This window comes from Notolabrus celidotus, chromosome 18, assembly GCF_009762535.1.
Source record: "Notolabrus celidotus isolate fNotCel1 chromosome 18, fNotCel1.pri, whole genome shotgun sequence".
In the NCBI taxonomy this organism is placed as follows: Eukaryota; Metazoa; Chordata; class Actinopteri; order Labriformes; family Labridae; genus Notolabrus; species Notolabrus celidotus.
In genome coordinates, this window is record NC_048289.1 from 11,876,922 (window position 1) to 11,889,388 (window position 12,467).

General features: G+C 40.3%; 1 protein-coding gene across 1 annotated transcript; it reads left to right on the top strand.

Moving 5' to 3' along the window:
• Nucleotides 1-54: 54 nt before the first annotated feature.
• On the top strand, nt 55-9,372 carry faap100 (FA core complex associated protein 100). The gene is made up of 8 exons (XM_034707564.1): nt 55-584; nt 714-832; nt 997-1,880; nt 4,451-4,607; nt 5,180-6,089; nt 6,300-6,422; nt 6,708-6,794; nt 9,001-9,372. Exons 1-8 carry the CDS (start codon nt 429-431, stop codon nt 9,130-9,132), a joined length of 2,568 nt encoding a protein of 855 aa, XP_034563455.1. The 5' UTR covers nt 55-428; the 3' UTR covers nt 9,133-9,372.
• Nucleotides 9,373-12,467: the final 3,095 nt, after the last annotated feature.

The following is a 12,467-nucleotide window of genomic DNA, read 5'->3' on the forward strand; positions in this document are numbered from 1 at the left end:
TGATTATAGGCATGAAAACAGAATGAGCGCGCAAACCGGATGTTCGGGGATGTTAAGCAAGATACGTGCTGCAAAAGCCACATAATACAAGTGAAATACGTTATTTTTGATGAACTGTTTTTCGGGAAGATAACACACAGTCACTGGCTTCTGTCTTCTCCACACATTCCCAAAACAACTTCTGACGCCTCAGTAACACCCGCCGTTTGGCATCAGACTACCGGTTATTTTTCATGGGAAATGTAGTCCGTATAGTCCTTAGCGTTCATTGGTCCCAAGCCCGACGCGCGGAAGCTCATGAAGGCGTCACAATCTCTGCCAACACAACCGGTGCGAACGAACTTATCCAGTTTTGCCACAAACAGCGTTAACAGTCTGTGTAACGCAACAGATGCACACTGGTCAGTTACATATCCGGTCTTGACGCTATGGACGGACGGTGTGCTGTTGAGAACTGGGCAGAATTTGGCTCTTCAGTTACATCATGCACACCGAGGCTCATATTTGCTTCTGGGACATGTGTCTATCTCTGCACTGGCAGAAATGAGGTTAATTTATTCTGTACTGAAAAGAGGAAACTCACAGTAAGTTACTTTTACCACATGTTTTCAGGTTATTTCTCAGGTTCACCTGAAGCTTTACTCTGTGCACGTCAAGTCTTAAAGATAACTTCCACATTTTCTGTGCTTGACTGAGTTTCTGTTGTTTTTCAGGTTGTTCTGGGGTTCCCTGGCCCTGTAAGTGACCTGGTTGTGAGTCCTGACAGTCAGTTCCTCTTTGTTGCCTCTCAAAGTGGAGTGTATTGTGTCTGTGTACATTCAATACTATCTAGGTATGAACCATATAATACTATGCACCATCTATTTAAACTATTTAATAATACTCTGTTTTCTTTGAGTTAACTGAGGTGATAAGTCCTTAAATAAGCTTCCCTTTATTGAAATATCTGTGGAATTTATTCCTGCCACTAACTTGTGCACCCTTTCCCCTCTGCAGAGCTAAAAGCTCCTTAGCTGATGCATCTGCCTGTCCAGCAGAGATTGAGATATCCTCTGAGTTTCTTGTTGTTCCAGAAGAAGGAATCTTATGCCTGCTCTTCGAAGGCTCTACACTTCTGACTTTGTCCCAGAGAGATACATCCTGGGTGTTGACTTTACATAGATCTCTAAAACAATCAAAACCCAGCAGCTTTGAGATGTTGGGTTCATTCAGTCTTCCAGTGGTCTCTGGTGTTTTACAGAATGCATCTGAGAGAAAGACAGTAACGAGAAGGAACCCTGTGCTGATGTGTGTCCATTCTAGAGAAACAACACCACTGTCTTCCTCCTCAGCATCTTCAACAACCAAACGTTGTCTCCCCCTCAAGCCTGTCCTCTACACACTCTTATTTGATATTGATGCTGCTCTTGCCAAATCACCTGTTATCCTCTGTGGCCTGCCAGATGGGCGCTTGTGTTTTCTCCCTCTTCATCCCTCAGCATCACGACTCAAAGTCTTGCACAACCTCGAGCAGCCGGTCATGTTCATTGGAGCATCTTCCTTCGAGGAAAGTTCAGGACATGCACAGTGTTTGGTGGCAGTGGGTGAACAAGGGAGAGTGGTGCTGATGACGCTGAACAAACGGGGACCAGAAGGAGGAGGGTTCACAGCTGGCTTTACCGAAGGGTGTGTACCAGGGCCTGTGATGTGTGGGTGTGTAGGTAAAAACTTTCTTTACTACAGCACTGTGTCAGACCTGCTGGCTCTGGATCTGTCAGAGGGTTCATGTGAGAGAAAAAAGGATGAAACTTCCAGTACAACTGTCGGCGCCCTTCAAAACCTCACTAGTTTAAATGTGTGCCGAGTCGTCGCCTTGGCTGAACCTACAAGCAACGCTGCAGGTGAGCAGACCCAAGACAAACATGGAAGTAATAAATTCACACATTAATTCACTCAGCCTTTATTTAAATCTTGAAGAATTATTTAATCTTAGGGATGCACCGATCGAATCCTGGTATGGGATATCGGCTAGATCGGACTCAAAAAGCTAGATCGGATATCAGTGACAAAGGGCCGATATATAGTGCTGATCCATATGGCAGATTTATTCGTCTCAGTTCTATGCTTTTCTATGTTTACAACAGCCATGTGCATCTCCTACGTCATCAGCGCCGGCTGATCTTTGCAATTTTTCCTGGTGGAGCATGATGGAGGATAATTACAGAGGCTCCACAGTTTGGGTGCATGTCACGCTTCTTTTGCTAACTACTCCGCCGGAAACTTGCAACATGTGCAGCGCTAATGTTTCTACGGATGGCAGTCGAGCTTAAAAATATAATGGAAGCCCAAAGGAGGAAGTTTACATGAGCTGTAGCCGACTGCAAAGAAGGAAGAAACCTTCTATTGATGGATTCAAAGTGTGAAAAAAACGGACAGGTTATTGGATTTAATTGTTCCGGATCCTTGAAATAAAGGGATTCCACCCTCTGGTTTAGCACTTGGAACCCAGGTACATTTCACCATCAAGTCAGAAAGCCTGAAGTTGCCAAAACATGATTCTATCCTCACATTAAGGAATAGAGATTGTTAAATCAAAACCAGGATCGGATCGGCTAGTATCGGTATCGGCAGGTACCAAAGCCCAGGTATCGATATCGGTATTGTGACCTAAAAAGTAGGATCGGTGCATCCCTATTTAATCTTTTTACATTTTTTATGTAAAATCAAGAGTATATTCAAAATGATCCTACTTTCTCAGCCCAACTGGTGGTGCAGCCTGCTATCTAACCAAAGAGTCTGGTTCTGCTCAAGGTTTCTGCCTGGTTGATTAATGTTGGGTCTCTAAAGTGCATCAAAAAGTAGTTTGTTCTATTAGTAGTTGTTGATTTTCTCAACGTGTTACACTCATGAAGGGTGACCAGCACACATACAAGACACTAAAATCAATATAGATGAGGGCAACAACATAAAGAGAAAGAAAAGAATACATTATTGAGCGTGCCAATCATTAACCAAAAATTAGCCTCAGACCTTAGCACGCCAACACTTCTGAAGCAATGAGTATAACTCTAATTAATCAAATGCAAAGTGTCCTCCTACTCTTTTGAAAGGCATTTAACACAAACCGAGCAAGCTGGAATGATGTGTGTAAACAGGAAAACAAATCAGGACAGTGTTCTCGCATGTTGTAGAAAAGCTGACATGTAAAAACATTAATAGGCAATAGAACAGAAAGTGCATTTTTTCCACAACCTCTCCTACATCACACAGAAAACACTCTATATCCTCCTCTGGTATTGAGTGACAGTGACCTGTTTCAAATGCCAGAGGATGTGCACAGACCTTTGCACTCTGGTTCGGTTCAGGGTGACGTAGAGCTCCAGACTTAAAGTTCTTTTGAACAGAATTTATCTTTTTAGTGTTGGTTTACACAGAACTTCTTCTGACCCTTCGTTTTTTATAGTTTAGTTTCAATTAGAATTTATTTCTATAGATATATTGGGGCTGTTCCTTATCATTTTTGTGACCCAAATATAGTTATTTGAAGAATAACACCATGTAGCCCGTGTGCCGAACGTCCTATGGCTCCCATCCCATGTCACCATATAAAGCAAGTTTTGGGTGTTTTCATGCACACCCATAAAACAGCTCACAGCTCGGCTCTGAAGGGCTTCTCATCTTTTAGTTTTAATAACTTCAACCCCCTGCACAGTAATCTAAAATGAGACGCCCACATGATTTAAATAGCTGTGTATTGACTGAGGTCCCTACATAACCTTATTAATGGCCGCTCCTGAAACTCTACCTGCAGAATCAAATGAAAATGTTATTCCTTGGTTAAATGTAAGATGTTCATCTACTGTGAGGTATTTGTGTTTCTGTGATTAAGGAGGTAGTTGATAATTACCCCCTCTTTCTGAAATCTATAAACTGAGTTTTGTCTTTGTTTATCTTCAGTCTTCATTCACCACACCAACATCTAACAATATTCAGCTTACTCTGAAGGTCTAGATCTGCTCTTTATTTGTAATTTAATTACTTCTTTATGTTTTGGCACTCTAGAAATATATTTATTGAATGAGAAATACATACATTAGAAATAAGAAAAAACCTAACAGCACCACTGGAACTGAATACATTCAAGAGCAGAAATTGACCTACTGAGATGTTTGTGTTGTTTTAATGTGTGTAATGTGTTGAAATGTGCATAAACAATAGCTGAAAGACGTTATTTACCCAAAGTTCAGCTTTTTATCTAGGATTTGGAGAAATATCATGATCGCAAAATGATCCTGTGCTACTGGTAAGAGCTTTATAATGCTAACCATGTCGGGTTTGAGGCAGACAGTTGAAAAATGTTAGTGTTAAGCACTTGAAATGTAAGATATATTAGTTGCAAACAGTGACTATTTTGAGAATGTTCTTGTTCAGTGAGTCTCTCTTCTCTCCGTCTGGTGTCCTTGTTTATCAGGTGAAATTCAGCTGCTGGCTTTGTCTGCGAGAGGGATGCTCCAGAGGATTACCGCACCTGTGAGGAGACAAGATGGAGCATCGTCTAATGTGGTCTCCACACCGGAGGGTTGCAGTGTCAGGGACCTCCTGTCTGCAATAGGAGATGTTTGTGAAAGGTATACAGGACATGATATCTCTTTTCTTTTTGAACGTAAGGAAACATAAAAATGGCAGTCTTGTACTATGTGAGGGAAACAAAAATGTTGTTCAACATTGGGACAAGGATGTGACTTGGGATAAATAAGAAAATCTACAAACTATGATTCCTGCAGTTTTACACAGCACTTATTTATTATGTTGTCTCTCCTGTGTCCAAAATAACACCAAACAGCAGAGATGTTGTTCTTTTTCCCAGTTAAGTCTTTATCATTTATCTCGCTCTTCTTTCTTTCTTTATATTTGAGTAAACTGAGAATACAGTCTCATCTTATCTATGCCTGCTGACAGCTGGCTAGCACTTCTCTTTTTTGGTAAAAAAAAATGTGAATGCATAGCTTTCATGTGTGTAAATACATGGAGCATGTACATAAAATATCCCTTTTCATTCTGATTTAAGTTGTCTTTGCACAGTTAAATGCACATGTACTGTATGTATTGTAGAGGCAGCAAAAATCTGATTATTTCTGAACCCCTAGAACACATTGAAAATTTTTCTTATGTTTGATATATTTTCCTTGTTTTCCTTCAGAGCTTCGGCACTGAAATCTGCCATCAAATCCAAAAACCAAATCCTAATGCACCTGAATCAGGTGCTTAACATCAGCTACCTGCTCACAGCCAGAACAAACAGAGACGAGCATCTTCCCACCAATGAGAAAGCAATCAGATGCCATGCCATGACAAGCTGGAGCAGACTGCTTCAAAAAGACTCTCTGAACCTGACGTGTGTCCTGGAAAATCCAAGTCCTTATGTTTTAGAACGAGGCTGGACCCTGAGCATCACTGTTTCCCCTCTATCTTATCCACCCAGAGCAGGAGGGGAGAGATCCTCCACAAACTTTTCATTTCCTTTCCAGAATCTCCATCAAGGAGACACATTAGAAGTATCTCTGCCTCTAGCAGCTGCAGCAGACACATCCTTCCCTGTGACAGTCAGCTGCTCACTTGTCTTCTCGCTCTACAGTCTGCTGGGAGAGGAGGCTGCGAGGCTTCCTGGTCTGCAGAGTAGTTGCATCAGTTTGCCCCTAAACACACTGACAGTGGATTGGCTGCACGCGCTGCAGGTGGACTGTCCCAAAGCCGCCCATACAAGGTCTACATCTCAATCTGACAACACGACAGACCCTGTGCAGGCGTTCATAAACTCACGTCAGATCAGGTGCAGGGGAAGATGGGAGGGAGGAGGAGAGAGTGCTCAGAAGTCTGAGCCAGAGAAGTATTCAGCAGCTGTTCGGGTGTCATCAGAATTACTGAAGGATACGCTGGTGTCTGAAATCTCTGATTCGGACCTTCATCAAAACGTGAGCCTCTCTCTGCTGGGCTGGCTGTTATCTGAGCAGCATGAAGGAGTGAGGAGGGGACAGCAAAGCACAGTCAGCAGCTCAGTGATCCACACTCGAGGTCCTAGCGGTCACACAGTCAAACTGGCAGCAAAAGAGGTGAAGTATTATCTAATGTTACAGTGATTAAACTTAAACCTTTGTCTGAGGGTGTCTTTTTTTAAATTACACTTAGGTAAGTGTATTACCCTCAGAGGATCCTAGTCAGCTCGACACAATTTTAAGGAAAGCGTCAAGAGAAGCTACACGTTTAATTTAGCTACTGTGGAGACATGTATTGTTGTAATAATGTATGTGTTTGCTCTCCAGGTAAACCTGAAGGAGGAGAGCACAGGGAAGGAGGAGTCCCTGATCACAGTAGAGGTTCAGATGGAGAGCTCCTCTCTGGCAGCAGTGTGTGGACTTCACCATGCTGTTCTGCACCGGGTACAGGTACAAACCCTTTCCCACATCATTATTCAGCATTTTTCTTAAAACTCCACAGATAACAAGTGCCTGCTGCAGGATTTTAAAGGTTATAATTTTACACATAATGGTTCAGACTCTTCCATTTTAGATTGTGTAAGAGAGACCACTGAGCTGCTACTATAGCAACGCCACCTTGAACTATCATATGCTTGCACTTACCAGGCTTGATTATGGTTCTTCTGCTTTTAGAGGCACCTGTTATTGTTTCTTTAACAAATAATCTGAGCTTGACAGTCTTCTTTGTTCCAGACTCTTTTGCAGAGAGCTCCTGACAGAGCTGCTTCCAAAAAGAGCATCCAGACTTTAGCTCTAAGAGAGACACTGCAGCGGGCTGAGGTAAAAACAGTGTTTACGCTTTTCCTGTTCTGCACTTCTTAATACGAACCTTCTGTCTTTGTCCTTAGTTTTTTTCCTTCCTGGTATCACTTCTGATGCCTTGCATTGGTGGAAACAAGTCTCCCTTACAATGTCAGTGAATATGAAATATTACCAATGATTTTCCTAAAAGCTTTATACCATCAGCCCTGTATGGATTTTGTATGTTTCCAATCATTATATCATAGCCTGGCTCGGTACATCCAAGAAATCTGTACCTTTTAAAACAAGCTAGCATTAACTCAACTCAACTTTATTTATTAAGCACCTTTCATACATAAAAACATGCAGCCCAAAGTGCTTCACAGAATAACAGAGAGGCAGAAAACAACAGCAATGGTAAAATGATAAAAGGCATGATTATAAATAAAATCCTTAAAAATAAAATAAAATCAATACAGCAAAATTAATAAAATAAGAAATAGTGGAAAGAAAATTTAAAAATAAGGTATCGTTAACAAGATCAGGTGAATACAAGAAATAAATAGATAAATAAATAATTAAATGAGATAAATATATGTAAAAGCAATGATTCAAATAATAATGGTTATAATAATAACAAAAATAATAATGCAGTCCAGGTCTAAAAATGAATTACTCCCAGTACAAAGCTGGATTAAAAAGGTAAGTCTTAAGTTTACTTTTAAAAGCACCCAGAGCGCACACTGTTTTAATGTCCAGAGGCAGAGAATTCCACAGCTTAGGGGCGTAAAAACAGAAAGCTCTCTGGCCGGAGTTTGTGTGAGACACACGAGGAACATTTAAAAGGGAAGCATTCGAGTACCTCAGTGAAAACAAGAGCATTAGCAGCAGCTTGGCTATCAGCCCCTTCTGTTGTTGACCTTTTTGTGAGAGCTGGATTTTCAAAATTAGGTTGGTTTGTTTATATGGAGTTTGTTTTATCAGTCACAAGTCCCCTGTGGTCAGAGCAGTACCTCTTATTACTCTGCTGATTTTGTCTTACACATGTGTAAGTGTTGTTTTTTTAACACAAATCTCATCCTGCTGCCTTTTAACTTTGCTGCGCGTTAAAAGTCACTTTGTCTGACATAGTCACTGTAGCAGAGGTTCCAGATAAATAACAAATAACTGTCCTGCAAAATTACCAATTGCTGACATTTTGCTTGCTTTTACAATCGTTCCATCTTCCAGGCACTGCATTTTTGTTGCTTTGTTTAATGTGATGATCATAATGTCATGATACCTGAAATTACAGCATTTCTTCTTTTTCTACTTGAAACAGTTTTTGCATATGACCGCAATCATTTATATTATTGACATGTAGGCTAATATATGGAGAAAAAAAACAAGTCTATTATTGGTTCGACAACATGAAAATGTACAAGTTTGATACATTGCTGATACCTGCACATTTTAGGCTGTATCTGAGGTATTTTTATTAGAGGTGCAGGATATGTATCAATAGATATAAATAAATAAATAAACCAATGTTTTATTTTTATTTACAATGAACACAGCACTATTAGACAAAAACAACCGGTAAAAGCTGCTTTCATTGTGATATTGTGATATGTGATCCGTCATTACACACAGAGAAAAAGAAGGAGTGCAGCTGCAACAAGCTGATGAGAGAGCAAAAGTTGCATCACCCATGTGTATGTATTTTCCGTATTAGAGGATAGCAATAAAATAAATAAAGGTCCTCAATTTTTTTCACAAGGAATCCTACAGTCACCTCAAAAGTTGCCGTCACAATGAAGATGTGTAGAAGTAGCAGTTGCGGCAGTCGGCAGCATAGAGTTGATGCTGCTTGCATACGTATCACTACCTGCCCTCTATGATGTATTCTCTTCATAATCTGATCGACAACAAGTGACAGAGTGCGGGAAGACGTGCAGCAAATGGTTGAGGCCAGGAGTTAAAACAGTGACCACTGAAACGAGGACTATAGCCTCTGTATATTGGGCGCAATCTTAAACCACTAGACCAAAGGCGCCCAAAAACATACATTTTAGCCATATGGCTTCTGATGTTTTTCCAGTGAGTATGCTTCATTTGACGGCCCAGTGAATCAATCAGATTAGCTTTAGCTTTATTCATTAATAGTTTACCTGTAATTTTAATATTAGGTGCCCATCGCCAAAACCTGATCTCATATTTCTGTTTATGTAACACCGTCTTCTCTCCCTCCTCCTCTTTTTTTCAGAACCTGTTGCAGCAGCTCCAGCAGAGTCGAGTCTCAGGGGGCTTTGGTGTAGGAGTGTCCGGAGGGCACATGACCCGATCTCTTCTTCATGTTTACCGAGACCTCAGAGAAAATCCTCTCCTCATTATTTAAGCCTTCATTTAGCCCACCTACACAGCTGCTCCTGGCCTCTCTCTGTGTTGTGTAAGCTGTCTTTGAGGCAGGTTGAAACATAATGTCCATAATATGAATTACAGTTATAAATGTACTTCCCTGTAAGCATTTCATGTTCATCCAAAATAAGCTTTTTTTTGCCTGGCTCTTGCAGAAGAGCTGCTATTGGCTTCGAATCGCACAATTATTAATAAAATTCAGAGAGTTCATTTTTCTGAACTTGTTGCTCTCATCTGTCTTATTTTCCATGTAGTACTTTGCCATTGTGTTTGCTAGACATCTCTGAAAGAAACAATCAGCTACTCTTTTTTTTTTTTCTTCATCTTTACCTTAACTCTTCTGCACAACCATGACACTGAGTGAGGGTCAACTGTAGAGCTCAGGTGGAGGAAGAATACAAGCAATTACGGTCTGAATGAAAGAGCTCTGCTGTACAGATGAGTGAAGGTTGTGCGGTTCATCATCTCCATGTGTGTCAGACGTGTACAGTGACATTGGACCTGATGTCCTTCAAAGAGAAGTAACAAAAGACAAGTTAATCCATTTATAGACAGATAAAATGCAGGCGTTTGATTATGTATGACCAACACAAAAGAAAACCATCTTATATAAATAAAGCTTATAGTCACCGTTAGAGGTTATATTGAGTTCAAATAAGCTGTCCCTGTAAGTCTTTATTTGGACAGTACATACAGGAGGGAGACTGGCACCCAGACAAATAATTGTTAATGTTCAAACCATCGCTGACACATTATAGACGGGAAAGAGTTGTACATGCACAGAACAAATTTAGCGGCATTAAAGGGGATAGGCTGGGGATTGCAGAACTAACGAGCTAGAGAGGTTCACAGACAACACACTCATCAAGTGTTTCAGAGGATATTAAGCTTATATCAGTGATGGGAATAACTGGCTGATCTCTTGATGTCATATTTAAATCACTAATAATGACAATGGTTTGTATGGTCATGGGAAACTTGGGAAAGTCATAGAATTGAAAAATAGTTTTCAGGCTTGGAGAAGTTTTATTGGGAAAAAAATCAGCAATGAATGTTCTGAGAGGGGCGCCATTGGCCTAGCGGTTTAAGCGTGGGCCCAATATACCAAGGTTGTAGTCCTGCGGCCGCAGGTCCAACTCCCGGCCTTGACCATTTGCTGCTCGTCTTCCCCCACCCTCTACTCACCACATGTCCTGTCCATTATAGGCAAAATACCCCAAAATATGACTTAAAACAAAGAAAGTTTCTGAAGAGTCATGGATATTTGTAACGAGAGTTCTGTGAAGATCTCAGTGTTACTTAAATATTTATTTTGTACTAAACCACATACCTTAAAGCTGTGGCACAGTGGGTAGCGTTGGCCGTCTCTCTGGAAGGTTGTGGTTCGATCCCAGCTCCTGCAGTCACATACCGAAGTATCCTTGGGCAAGACACTGAAACCCAAATTTGCTCTTGCTGTTGTATGAATGAGGTTAGCCAATACTGATGGTCCCTTTAGCAGCCTCTACCATCAGTGAGTGAATGTGGTGTGCATATGTTGAGTAGTGTAAAGAGTGCTTTAGGTGGTCAGAAAGACTAGAAAAGTACTATAAACATGCTAGTAATCAGTGGTGGACAGTAACAGAGTAAATTTACTTGAGTGCTGTACTTAAGTACATTTTTGAGTATCTGTAATTTACGTGAGTATTATTTTTTGGGGGGAACTTGTTACTTTTACTCCTCTACATTTAGAAGACAATTATTGTACTTTTTACTCCACTATATTTCTATCAATGCTCGAGTTACTCACTACTTTAGCTTTGAAGTCAGCTCATGAATTTCCTTCTCTTTTCTGAAATCTGATCCCTAAGACAGTAAACTGTGTTTGTGTAGTTCTGTTTGTCTCAGTGGTTTAGTCATACCTGTATACCGTGCGTCTCCGCGGATGAACGTAGAGCAAGCACAGAGCAAAACTTGGATCGGACAGTTCATTTAGAGGTGGTAATGATGGCTATAATTCCCCACCTGAGCACCCATGGTCATATCTTCAGCATGTGTTAGAGGTTTTAGGAATGAAGAATGATACGTATCATTTGAAATGTTCTCCCTGTTTCCCACTCTGCACAAACATACAAACATTCACAGTCCAACCTGAGAAGGCGTGTTGAGCCACGTAACATTTGTTTCATTCCAGATGAACATTTCAAACTAAGTTGTCTGTGTTTGGAGTAACTTATTGTCTGTTTTATTCCATGGAATAGTTTTTTAGATGTTTCAAGTAATGGTTTCTAAATAAATATGATGTTACAGAATGTACTTCCATGTATTCTTGACTGCACTTATGTATTTTGAAAATACAACGTTTTAAGATTTTTTTAAAAGTAGTTTGAATACTTAAGTATTTTTAAAAGCAAGTACTTCAGTACTTTAACTCAGGCAATTATTTGACAGAGCAACTTTCACTTGTATTGGAGTAATATTGACATGGAGTATCTATACTTTGACTTAAGTAATGAAGCTGTTTACTTTGTCCACCATTGCTAGTAATACATTTCAGTTCAATCACATAGCTCACGTTGTATTGGTCAAAAAAAAATGTCAGTATCAGAACATTACATAAGTCTGGTATGTAGACCCTGTCCTCATCACTGCTCACGTGCAGAAGTTGAGATAATATCTTAAACCCCCTGTTGTTAGAGCCTGCAGGTGGATGCTGGGGAGGTGGTGAGGCTAAACGTTTGAGCACATCACTGTTGTGGGGCAGTGGTAGCGTTGGATCAGAGGCAGAGACCAGTTTGTCAGGTGACTATCAGAATGGTGTTTGGCAAATGGGAATACGTGAATTGAGTTGCCTACCTGAACTAGTTGAAGGTGTCGCTCTATTTACAATCTACGATGGTAAATTTTCATGTGGATTTGTATTCTTATTCTGTATGTATACAGGTACACTTACAATTGAAGATGCATACCTTTGACCCCTTATCACAGTGTATAGCCCTGGTATAGACATGATCGTTGAGTTGTTAAGCCACCGACTGACTTTTTTTTTCTGAATCAACTGTTCTTTGAACATCTTTAATGAGGCCCCAGAAAAGAAAAATATTTTCATAAGAAGAAGAAAAAGAACAAGTCAGACAAGCAAACAGACAGTTTTTAAAATCTCTTTGTTCATAGTGATCCTTCAAATGTAGTGTGAGACCACAGGATGAAGTCTAAACCCTTGTTAAGGTGACTACAAGTCTAAGGAGTGTTCCTGTATGTTGATAATGAACTTACAACTGCATTGTTTGACTGTGACAAAAAAAAAGAAAATTGGCTTTAAATGCAAGCTAGTAG